General features: G+C 41.8%; 1 protein-coding gene across 1 annotated transcript in view; it reads right to left on the reverse strand.

The window, feature by feature from the left end:
• The window catches only part of cacna1db (calcium channel, voltage-dependent, L type, alpha 1D subunit, b), a 114,165-nt gene that overhangs the window by 44,308 nt on the left and 56,790 nt on the right, over positions 1 to 13,067 (reverse strand). Inside the window, exons 7-14 of the mRNA XM_047367138.1 lie at positions 8,125 to 8,321; positions 4,864 to 4,967; positions 4,469 to 4,638; positions 3,332 to 3,406; positions 1,436 to 1,523; positions 1,129 to 1,155; positions 620 to 780; positions 283 to 508 (exon numbers count right to left, since the gene is read on the reverse strand). Of these exons, the coding sequence (XP_047223094.1) occupies positions 283 to 508; positions 620 to 780; positions 1,129 to 1,155; positions 1,436 to 1,523; positions 3,332 to 3,406; positions 4,469 to 4,638; positions 4,864 to 4,967; positions 8,125 to 8,321 (1,048 nt within the window). The remainder of the gene's footprint in view (positions 1 to 282; positions 509 to 619; positions 781 to 1,128; positions 1,156 to 1,435; positions 1,524 to 3,331; positions 3,407 to 4,468; positions 4,639 to 4,863; positions 4,968 to 8,124; positions 8,322 to 13,067) is intronic.

The raw sequence follows: 13,067 nt of genomic DNA on the forward strand, positions 1-13,067 counted from the left end.
GAATTTGTTAGTAGATGGAAAAAAAACTGTTTGTGTCTTTAAACTTAAGCAGCTGACAGTATGAAGCCTGACCAATTAACAATGCATTGATACTATAAGCTATGGTTTTTATTTTATTCCAGAGGGGCATTACTGGAAACATTTAAGAAACACTGTATTAGATTTAAATCAGACTTATTTGATTCTCTTTTCATAGCTACATATGCCATTTTGGAATTTAATTTTTTGCTCTTTTTTGTGCAGCAGACTTCAGCCTAAATATCAGATGCTAAATGTACTTACCGTGTAACTTTAAAGATTCTGAGGAGGCGTACACAGCGTAAAACAGAGATCCCCAGGGGAGACATGATGGCCAGCTCCACCAGGATGGTCTCCACAATGCCTCCACACACCACAAAACAGTCAAAGCGGTTAAACAGCGACACGAAGTAGGCCTGTAGCCCCAAACTGTACATCTTCACAAGCATCTCCAGAGTGAACAAGGCCAAAAGAACCTTGTTGGCTACATCTGGACAAGAGAGAAGACAATACTTTCTGTAGAAATGAAATGGTTGTCATATATTCAGTTTTATCATAATGAAAGTAAACAGAACAGAAAAAGTAAAAGTAAAAGACATACCCTGTACTTCAGTTATCCAGTCTGGCTGGTTGTAGTGCTCAGATGCAATGGTGAGGGTGTTGAGGAACACTAGGATGATGACGAGCCAATAAAAGGTCACAGATTTCACGGCTGCCCGGCACTTCCTGCGGCAGAAACGGTTCCACCGCCGCCACTGACGACTGACAGTCAGTTTGAAATATTTTCAATAACCTTATTTTTAGACCTTTATACAAATCTGAGGAAACATTTTGATCATCTTCTCCACATGCAATGAATCTTTTATTGAAATAAAGGAATATTATCACAGCAAATACAAGTGGATCAAAAGTGATCAGGAGCAGACGGCTGGATTTTAGGTCAGCAAGAACAACACTGAATTGCTGGTGCCATCGGGTGAAGAAATGTACGGATGAAGACAGCAGGGATCAGAATGACTGAAATACGTGACCAAAATTAATCATGCACGATGAGCTGGATCGCATCAGGAGGCACATATCTACCATGCAGCATCACAGCACAGTACTAACCTGCACTTTGATTTAGATATTTTTTGACTGGTGGAAATAAAAGACAAGACATGTTTTAAATAAAAGTGGGAAACAATGTAGAACGCTAAAATCTGAATTTGGTAGTGGAATCTTCTGCTTATGTCACAGTGACTTCATGTCCGATAGACCAATGTTAGTGCTGCATTTAACGACTTGCTACTTTGGTGAGCCGTTTACTATTGCAATTACTTCAAGCACTACAAAGCAACTGCTGTTTCTGACAGCTGTGATTTACTAGATGAAAAACCTCTCGCATAACTGATATTTGGTATGATCTCAAACTCACCATAGCGGTCCACAGCATGGAGATTTGCCCTCTTCTCCATTATGATTATCTGTGTTTACTGACTCTGTCTCACTCGTGGGCATGCTCGCTGCAGAGCCACACACACAGAGACACAAACGAAAGAAAATAAGTGAACGAAAGCATTTACAGGTTTTACATGTCCTTAGCCTCATAGCATAATTGCCCTATTTTAGCAAATATGACTTAGTCAAATAAAACATGTCAATTTCTTTCAGAAACTAACTATCAAAACATAGATCCATGACTTTTTCAGAACCCAACATAAAAAGCACAGAAAAAGTAAAAAAAGAATTATTGTATGAAATTTCCTTTTTTTACCTTATAATCCCAAAAGACTAATTAGAACCACATAATTTGAAGAAAAGTAAAGAAATTACAGGAATATGTGCAGTATGCAGAGCCATTATTGTGTCTGATGGTTGTCAATTACCTGAAAAACTGACTAAACTGAAGGGGACCTCATTAAAAGAGTGAAAACAAGTGTATCTAACTTAGAATTGAAAGTATAGAATGCTATAATTATCAAAATAAGCTATTACATATCAGTTTGTTACAGTTTGGGCTGATCACTAATCCCTGGAATTACATCAGAGCATAAGGCAAGTATTGCAAAATAATGGTTTAAAGGGGTCTGCTCGGAGAAAGTCACAAGGAATGCAAGATGTTAAATACGGTTTAGTACATTTTCATCTTCAAACTCATTCGCTGTAAATTCAGAATCTAAACATTGTTACTCAGAAAAATAAAATACTTGCTGCTGAAGCTAAGTAGTAATAAGTGGAGTGTGCTGCTGAAATATGATGCTCTGTATGACACGTAGCCATGTCTGTACTGCAGTAAGTGTTGGTTTTAATATACAAATTGTCAAAACATTCATTAAATAAAAAATGGGATGAATCGTACATGCAGGAAAAATAATCTTTACAGAGGAGAAATGGAGAACAAGTTCAATATGATGATGGTGAAATGATGAGCAATCTTTACAACTACTTCTGATCCAATGCAAGCAAAATATAATTTGCTGATATATTTCAGCCAAATTAAAAGTTAAATTCTGGGGCAACTTCACAAAGGATATACCACCCTACACTGTCAGTGTGTGAATGTGTGTATGAATGGGTGGGTGACTGAATGTAGCGTGAATAGCTTTGGGATCTCTGGGGACTTGATAAATCGCTATACAACTACAGGCCATTTACCATTTTACCATTTACACATTTATACCCATGTATAATAATCCCACGTAAAAAATATCTTTTTGCTAAAAGACCACAATCAGTGGCCCATTATCTCTTAGACAATCTTCAAAATGGGGAAATCAATAAAACCTGCAGTTCAAATATGTAAACTGTGTGTTTGACTTCAACAGGAAAGAAAATAGCCGGGGTAAATTTTTCAGTTTCAAATGATGTTACTGCAATCACTGCTGAACCTATTAAGACTTTTTACACCTTTGAATGTGCACTCAGAGCAAATATTACTGCTAAAATTAGCCTTTAATGGTACATATGCAGTAGTGTATGTACAATGTTTATAAAAGTATTAAATTTTCTATTAGTCTTTGGAGGATTTTCTTCCTCGGTGGTTTATAATTACTTTAATTTAATTAATTAAATTAACTTTTTGCTGAAATATATAATTTTTTAAACTAGAATAAGTGTTAAATGAAATAATTTTAGAGGCGATGGTGATGACAGGGACCATACACAGTAAGAAAGCATAAAGGAAGGGAGTGCAAAAAGCATCTAGCAAGCCAAACCCATCAATGCAAGGAAGCTCTTCAGGACGAAGATGAAATGTCCTCATGAACATGAACAGGGGATGGTTAAAATCTTCCTGACACTCCTGTGCCCAAGTGCACACAAATCCATTTACCCTGTGTCTCTGTGGACTGAGAGAACCAGCCAAACTTTCCTTTCTTCTTCTCAGTGAGGTCAGCCAGAGTGACCCCTTGGTGTTATCAACATGCAGTTCACACAGCCAGACAGCAGAGGAAGCAGTGAGTCAACACAAAGCAGAACAAGAGAGAGGAATGAGCTGCTAGAGGCAGCTTTAAAACAGTACTGACGCAGTTACAGTATCCAGAAAAACACTGATCAAATATTATCTATGGATTACATCTGTCCACACTGTGGTGTATAATAGTAATATTGATAGTAATAATAATAATAAAAATCCCTAACCAGTTACTCAGATCCACAGGTTATTTATGAGATTATTACTGATTAAGCAGTATTAGGAGTAATGAAAGCCAATGAACAGATAGAAACTTGACTAGTCTGATGTCTTTTATGATTTCTGGACACAATAACCACATATTACATTATAAGACTGGGAATGATTAGCTATAAACAAGACTTCAGTGAGAACATGAAATATAGGAGTTAGAGTAGTAAACAGCTGATAAAAACAAATAAGAAATGTGGCAACATATGGGAGAAAGAGAGGAGGAAAAGAGGGGACATCTGATCTTATCAGTGTTCTACAGACAGTTTCTACAAGGCACACAGACACTGCAGGAATCAAGAAGAGAACGTTAGTGTGTTATCACCTTAAACAACAATGACAGAAGCAGCAGCAGTGGTAAAGCAGTGCAGATACTGGAGAACATGAAGACTGACAGGTGCATATGAACTGACTGCAAGGCATTGTAGTACACAAAATTTGAGATCTGTGGGATTTTTACAAAAATGTATGCTTCCTGCACCATCCCATGTTTATTATGTAACTGCACACAGGCACTGATCCTCCTTTCAGATGTAGTTAAAAAAAATCAAAACCAAATTACAAGTTTGAAATGATCTGGTATTAAAGTTTCGAATTTATTTTTGAATCTTTCATTTCAGACATAACAGATCTTTGTTAGGTGGTGAATTGATGCTAACATTCATGAACATGCTGTGCGTTTGAAAGAATGAAGAAGAAAAGAAGCTCACAGTTCTGGTTGGATTCTTCCTGCTGATAAACAAGAATAAAATGCGAACAAAAATCAATAAAATCCAGGTAACTCACGGTTACGCTTGCCCTCTTCATCTCCCTCCTCCTCGTTCTCAGGATCGATGTCTTCGGCTTGCGTGATCCAGTCCAGGTAGCCCTTCAGGTCCTCCTCCAGCTGCTGCTTCTCACGCAGCTTCTGGAAATCACCTCGAGCTTTGGCCTTTTCACGCTCTTTGGAAAACTCTCTGCAAGGAGAAAAGAGGCAGCACACATGCAGGAGACCCTGTTTATTTCAATTCCTTCAGAACATTAGTCAGCATAACAATCACCAATAAATCACACCATACATTTAATACGATGCATCAGTTAATAATAGTCAAAAGATTTACAGTTACATTAATCTTAGATTTGAGGATTAAAAAAAACTGCATCACCTTTCTGAAAAGAAAACAATAAAAATGTAAACCTACCCACTCAACACTCCCAAGACCAGGTTCAGAACAAAGAAGGACCCAAAGATGACCAGACTGACAAAGTAGACCCATGGTAGCTCAAAGCCCATCGCATCGTTCATCTGCATCAGAAAATATTTAATCAACGGTAGCTCACTTTGGAAAAATCTTGCCTGAATATCTAAACAAAATTAGGAAAGTATTAGCAGTTGCAATGTACACAACATGTAAAAGTAAAAGTACTAGTTTGGTATGATGTATTTAAATGATGTTCAGTTATGAAAACTATAATCTCTGGAAAAAAAAAAAAGATCACTGTGCTCTTTTTAACTGTGACGCTTGTAATGAAGCATGTTGGAAAATTAAAGGAAAGAATGTATTGTTATGAAAAAGATTCATAAAATTGTGTAGTAATTTAAAAGCTTTTATATCAGCTACTGTGTAATATTCCTCTTTCCTCCCTGACAATTTTACAGAGGAACAGAAAGCTTATTGGCAACCCTTATAATAAGGTGTGAAAAGCCTTAATATAATTTTATCTTCCACTGCATCAGCATTATCCCATGCTGAGAAATAATTCTTGTTTTTTGTTTCTTTCTTTTGTTTTAGTTTTTTCTAACAAAATCACTGTTGCCCCACTTATTGACAGCCATAACAATTTATAGAGAATAGATTTAACTACATGTTTGTATTATAGATGGTTTCTTTTAGCCACTTCTCAAAATGGGAAAGACAAGAGAACATGTGACTCTTTTAAGGCAGATGTGTTTTGATCTTTGTAAATCATGAAACGGCTTCAGGAAACCACCTCTTTACCTGAACATGAGCATATCTGAGTAATGAATCATTTTAAAATTCTAAACAACTGGAACTATGACAAACTAGGCTGGATGATAACCCTGGCTAAGTTGCTGTTACACGCATTGTAGAGGATAGTAGGAGAGGCAAAAGAAAATGCCCAAAGCTTATTGTTAGAGGGTGCCAATAATTTTTGCAGGGCTTAGACAATTCCACACTCATCAAAAACTATGTTGAATAAATCCACTCAGTACACTTTTATCTACTACTAATTCTGTCTTTTTTCATTCAGTGGTTTTGCTGTGTTTTAAAGCTGTTTTTTTTAATTAAATATATTAAGATGATAAAGATTAATGAAATGATGCTACACAAATAGACCTTAATTAAACTTACTAAAATCTTCATCAAGAGCCTTTAGCATATCAGACAGTTAATAATGTTTACTTGGCCAATATGAACAGGAGGAATAGCAACAGACACCTTGTGTGAAACACAATAATTTATATTGTTTTCTTTACCAGCGCCTCATAAAGACTGGAAATAGATTCTCTTTTTTTGTTGTTGTTTATGAAGGAAATATCAGTCGGTGTTTCTGTATCCCTCAGATGTTTAAACATTAAGCTAGAGGCAGCTGGAGGAAGCTTCCAGAAATTAGTCTGTATTTTGCCCTCAAAAGTATGTCTGCTGTTCCTTCAGGATGCTTTAAACAGTAAGTTAATATTCCACATACAATAGGAAGCTGAACGTATCGTTTTAATCCTTGGAAGAGTAAACTGCTGTGTCAAGGCTTTAGAAATGTTTGCAAGCTATTGGAAATTCCACATGTAATATACTCTACACACACACACCCACACGGTGTGATGTCACCTTGGCTCCTAATATAAATAACCAATCATCATTCATGATAGAAAGGCTTGTTAAAGCTCTTTTATAGCAACAATAGATGCATTTAAATTATTCAACACATAATAGCAAATCAGAGCTTTATCCTCTCAAATATTAAGGCGGAAGCAGCTGTCGTTTATTTGGACTGGATCTTGTCGGAAAAAATTAATATCTTGTTATATTGAGCTCATTTACATTTTCAGTTGTAAAAAAAGGATAGTTATAATCTGTCTTTCAAACCAGTAAATGGGATATGCTGTAATTTCTTTTAGTTGTGTTTATATTTACATATATTTAGGCATACCTCTCTCTCATGAACTGGAGCATTTTACTGTATCTATAGATAACTTGGAACTTTTACTGTGAAAGTTATTGTTTTATTTTGCACTATAAAATGCATATTTTAAAGAGTTATGTTTTATGTTATGCACAGAGTAAAACATTATCTTTTTTGATTTAGAGCTCATAAACGAAAATCAGAATCCACTAAAACTGCAATCAGCAGATCAAAGAGGTTTGAGATCAAAAACCAGCCAAAACATTTCTGATTGTTGCATCCTTGCTCCTCAAGAAACAGAAATTTGGCTTTTTTTAAATTTACAGTCACTCAAATGAGTTTCTACCCAGCTTCGTTCACAAATTTAGCTACCACATCACTCTGCCACCCACCCTGTGTAAACTGTTAAGGTCACCCAATGAAGTAGAAAAGGTTACAGGGCACATGTAGTGTAAAGAACCATCCATCCATGAATCAGTTCTCTGTTGTTATAAGTTTGTCAAACCGTCTTCTTTCCAGCAATAGAACTCCACTAATAGCATCAAATTGCCATGGCAACACATACATGAAAAAAGCAGTAAAATGTGTATAAAGGATGAAAAACAGGAGTTTAGGAGGACAGAGGAGGAAGAGGGGGAGAGGTTCATCATTTCACAGATGAGTGTTACCATCAGTATACAGGAGTGGGTGGACCAAGATCAAACTCATGAGTGTTTTGGCTAATGAAAAGCCATTACTTGTTTTTGCTAATGAGAAGCTGAGAGATTTCAATTGAGACCAGCTTTTTAAATTTATGACACTTGTTTATTCAAAAAAGCTCATTGTTCAGGCTGCGGCTCTGAAAGAAATCATGCCATGTCAGTGTGACCCATGTGTATGCTTCTAATGTGAGTTTCAATCTGAAAGGTTTCAAAGATATTTCAGCACAAATATGGTGATCCATGCTCTCTCAAATTACAATAATTTGCAGCTACTTTGCTGTGTTGAAAGATGATGTACTAAACAAGGTTTACCTTCCTAATATCATGCAGAATCTCTTCTTCTCAGTTTATTGTGACTTCAAAGCCAAAATATGTTTTAAATGTAAAGGAAATGTTTCATGGTGAAAATGTAGCATCCTGTATCATCTTAAGTATAAAAAATGCAAACTTATTTTCTGGAAAATAAGTCTTGACAGATTTGTGACATTGTCTTTATTTATTTCCATTTAAATTGTATCACAGATTAACTTTTGTTTTAAAAAACATTTTTTATTTTTCTCGCACACGAATTTGGTAACAGATTCAGGCTTTGGAGTCATTTTTATAATATTAGATTACCCAGTAGAGAACGTCAGTCCAGCCTTCCATGGTGATACACTGGAAAACAGTGAGCATGGCGAACAGAAAGTTGTCGAAGTTGGTAATGCCGTTGTTGGGGCCTTGCCAGCCCTCTCTGCAAATGGTACCATTGACCAGGCAACGGCGACCGTGCCCTGAGACGGCGCATGGCCCAGGCTCCTCTTCTGCAAGGTCTCCTGGATGTGTAAACACAAACAGGCTGAGACCAGTCATTTCTTAATATGAACCCCACAGCACACTAGATGCTTAAGACAAACAAAGCTTAAAAAAATATACATCTTCATCTGTATTGAATTGACCTGGATAACCATTTTTGTGTTATAATCTTCACATGAGATGACTTGAGTTTACCACAGAGAGAAACATAATCAATTTTAAACAGTTACAGTAAATGACCTTTCAAATCTCACTCATTCAATTCCTACATGCCTCACATTATTGCATATATGTTTTTATCTCACTGGCAAAAGAAGATACACTTCTTGAAGTAAAAAAACCCACTTTAGAATCACATTTCTGTGCATCTGATACTGTAGCATATGTGATTTGTTCACCATCTAAGTCAGGCTGCTGCATATTTTTTGCAAACATTCTGCAGCATGAACGTTGCAACTCTAAGATTACATATTTAACACAACTGTGTATCACTGCTCTGAACTTTATGTAAGGACTAATTAAATTTAGCCGCAATAACAGTTTTACATTGTTACTTAATCTCATGCTACTTTAAGCAGACGCTCTGTATGCACTGTAGAAGATTCAATCATCTCAGCATGACAAATGCTTTGAGTGGCCCCAACTTATGGCAGTCTGACCTACTTTCTGATTAATTTAGCAAATAACTAATTGAACACTTTGGGAAACCCATTGTCTGTGTTAATAGCATTGAACTTCAGGCCCAAGGCAGTCAGCGAGCATTAATTATAAAAGAACAGGTTAAAAAAGTACTTACTCAAAAGTAACTTACTCAGAGATTAAGTTACCTTTGTAACTTAGTCCTTACACAGTAGCATAATTTAAATTTTACACCCTTCATAACAGTACAAACAAACTAAATAAATTATCATATTTTATAGACGTGACAAGACTCAACTTGTTTCACTTAATTTTTTACATTAAAAGCCATTGATGCTTGCAATATTGACAGCATTATCAAGGTTAAATGACACAATGTTACCATAAGACACACATCTGCCTACAAACAGGACATTTTGGGTTAGGATAAAATACATCACAGTCCTGCAGAAGCACATATGCTAGTCTCTCTATTTTTAGCAGCAAACTTAGAATGCCTACCCAACTCCCCATTTAATAAACCTGCATAGAAGGAATAAGAATTTCAGAGGACCATTGTCTGGGGCCCTGACGGAGTCCAACATGCACCGGAAACAGGTCCGACTTAGTGCCGGCAATGCGAACCAAACTCCTGCTCCGCTTGTACAAAGACCGGATGGCCCCTAATAAAGGGCCCCCGATTCCATACTCCTGGAGCACCCCCTACAGGGCATCACGAGGGACACAGTCGAATGCTTTCTCCAGGTCCACAAAACACATGTGTACCGGTTGGGCAAACTCCCATGAACTGTCGAGTACCCTGTAGAGGGTATAGAGCTGGTCCAGTGTTCCACGGCCGGGACGAAAGCCACACTGCTCCTCCTGAAGCCGAGGTTCGAGTATCGGCCGGACTCTCCTCTCCAATACACTGGCGTAGGCCTTACCAGGGAGCCTGAGGGGTGTGATCCCCCTGTAGTTGGAACACACCCTCCGGTCACCCTTCTTATGTAGGGGGACCACCACCCCCGTGTGCCAATCCAGAGGCACTGTCCCCGTCCGCCACGCAATGTTGAAGAGGCATGTCAACCATGACAGCCCCACAACATCCAAAGACTTGAGGTACTCAGGGCGGATCTCATCCAACCACGAAGCCTTGCCACCGCGGAGCTTTTTAACCACCTCGGTGACTTCAGCCTGGGTGATGAAAGAGTCCAACCCCGAGTCCCCAGCCTCTGTTTCCACCAGGGAATGCGTGACGGCAGGATTGAGGAGATCCTCGAAGTACTCCTTCCACCGGCCGATAAAGTCCCCAGTCGAGGTCAGCAGCCGCCCACCCCCAGTGTAAACAGTGTTGGCGAAACGCTGCTTCCGCCTCCTGAGGCGCCGGACAGTTTGCCAGAATCGCTTCGAGGCCAACTGGTAGTCCTTCGCCATGGCCTCACCGAACTCCTCCCAGGTCTGAGTTTTTGCCTCTGCCACCGCCCGGGCCGTGGCACGCTTGGCCCCACGTTACCCGTCAGCCACCTCAGGAGTCCCACAAGCCAACCACAGCCAATAGGACTCCTTCTTCAGCTTGACAGCGTCCCTTACTGCCGGTGTCCACCACCGGGTTCGGGGATTCCCGCCGCGACAGGCACCACAGACCTTACGGCCGCAGCTACAGGCGGCAGCATCGATAATAGATGCGAAGAACATGGTCCACTCGGACTCTATGTCTCCAACATCCCTCGGAATCTGGTCAAAGCTCTCCCAGAGGTGAGAGTTGAATACATCCCTGGCCAAGTGGTCCGCCAGACGTTCCCGGCAGACCCTCACTATGCACTTGGGCCTGCCAAGTCTGTCCGGCTATCCCCTCTCCCAGCGCATCCAACTCACCACCAGGTGGTGATCAGTGGACAGCTCAGCCCCTCTCTTCACCCAAGTGTCCAAAACATGCGGCCGAAGGTCTGATGATACGACAAGTCGATCATTGACCTCCTGCCTAGGGTGTCCTGGTGCCAAGTCCACTGATGAACACCCTTATGTTTGAACATGGTGTTTATTATGGACAATCCATGACTAGCACAGAAGTCCAATAACAAAACACCGCTCGGATTCAGATCGGGGAGGCCATTCCTCCCGATCACGCCTCTCCAGGTGTCACTGTCATTTCCCACGTGGGCATTGAATTCCCCCAGCAGAATAAAGGAGTCCCCGGGAGGGGCACTATCCAGCACCCCCGACAGGGACGCCAAGAAGGCTGGGTACTCCACACTACCACTCGGCCCGTAGGTTGAAATGATAGTCAGAGACCTCTCCCCAACCCGAAGGCGCAAGGATGCGACCCTCTCATCCACTGGGGTAAACCTCAACACTAGATGGCTGAGCTGGGGGGCGACAAGCATACCCACACCAGCCCGCCGCCTCTCCCCATGGGCCACTCCAGAGTAGAAGAGATCCAGAGTAGAAGAGAGTCCAGCCCCTCTCGAGGAGATGGGTTCCAGAGCCCACGCTGTGCGTGAAGGTGAGCCCGACTATTTCTAGTCGATATCTCTCGAACTCCTGCACAAGCTCAGGCTCCTTCCCCCCAGCGAGGTGACATTCCATGTCCCTTGAGCCAGCCTAAGCATCCGGGGATTGGGTCGCCGAGGTCTCCACCTTCGTCCAGCGCCCAATTCTCTTTGCACCGGTCCCTCCCTCCCGCAGGTGGTGGGCCCACTGGGGGATGGTCTCGCGGGACCCAGCCACCAGGCGCTCTCAAACGAGTCCCGACCCCAGGCCTGGCTCCAGGGTGGGACCCGGCTCCGCCGTACAGGGCGACGTCACGTGCCTCGATTTCGTAGTCGTCATGAGGGGTTCTTGAACCGCTCTTTGTCAAACCCGTCACCTAGAGCCTATTTGCCATGGGAGACCCTACCAGGGGCATTTAAGCCCCAGACAACATAGCTTCTAGGATCATTCGAGCACTCAAACCGCTCCACCACGTTAAGGTGGCGGTTCAAGGTGCCCTTTGTCACCGGTCCTGTTCATAACTTTTATGGACAGGATTTCTAGGCGCAGCCAAGGGCTGGAGGGGGTCTGGTTTGGGGACCAGTGGATTTCGTCTCTTCTTTTTGCAGATGACGTGGTCCTGCTGGCCCCCTCTAGCCAAGACCTACAACACACACTGTGGCGGTTCGCAGCCGAGTGTGAAGCGGCAGGGATGAAAATCAGCGCCTCCAAGTCCGAGGCCATGGTTCTCGACCGGAAAAGGGTGGCTTGTCCTCTTCAGGTTGGAGGGGAGTTCCTGCCTCAAGTGGAGGAGTTTAAGTATCTCGGGGTCTTATTCACGAGTGAGGGAAGAATGGAGCGGGAGATCGACAGACGGATCGGTGCGGATGCCACAGTAATGGGGGCGCTGTCCGTTGTGGTGAAGAGAGAGCTGAGCCGAAAAGCGAAGCTCTCGATTTACCGGTCGGTCTACGTTCCTACCCTCACCTATGGCCATGAACCTTGGGTCATGACCGAAAGAACGAGATCCCGGATACAAGCGGCTGAAATGAGCTTCCTCCGTAGGGTAGCCGGGCACTCCCTTAGAGATAGGGTGAGGAGCTCAGCCATCCGGGAGGGGCTCGGAGTAGAGCCGCTGCTCCTCCACATTGAGAGGAGCCAGTTGAGGTGTCTCGGGCATCTATACTGGATGCCTCCTGGACGCCTTCCTCGGGAGGTGTTCCAGGCACGTCCCACCGGGAGGAGGCCCAGGAGACGGCCCAGGACACCTTGGGCTCCCCCCGGAGGAGCTGGAGGAGGTGTCTGGGGAGAGAGACGTCTGGGCGTCTCTGCTGAGTCTGCTGCCCCCGCGACCCGGTCCCGGATAAAGCGGAAGACGACGAGAACAAGAACATTGTCTGGGGCTCGTGTGCAAACCAACCACCCGCTCACTTTCTAATACTGCCCAGATAACTGCCTATATGGCCTATATCAAAAAACACCACTGTATACAGCTTGCACATGTTAATGTTGATGTTTTGGCTAAAACCTTGTGTTGCTCAATCTAAAAAAAACCGTCAGTTTATGTTTTCCTTTTTCAACAACTGTTGCTATAATTTTGCAAAAAATGTTAATTGGTTTAAGTACCCATGAATCCATGTTGTCTTGACCTGTTTATTCCAACCCCCAACAGGAAAAAC

The sequence above is a fragment of the Girardinichthys multiradiatus genome, chromosome 1, assembly GCF_021462225.1.
Source record: "Girardinichthys multiradiatus isolate DD_20200921_A chromosome 1, DD_fGirMul_XY1, whole genome shotgun sequence".
Taxonomy (NCBI): Eukaryota; Metazoa; Chordata; class Actinopteri; order Cyprinodontiformes; family Goodeidae; genus Girardinichthys; species Girardinichthys multiradiatus.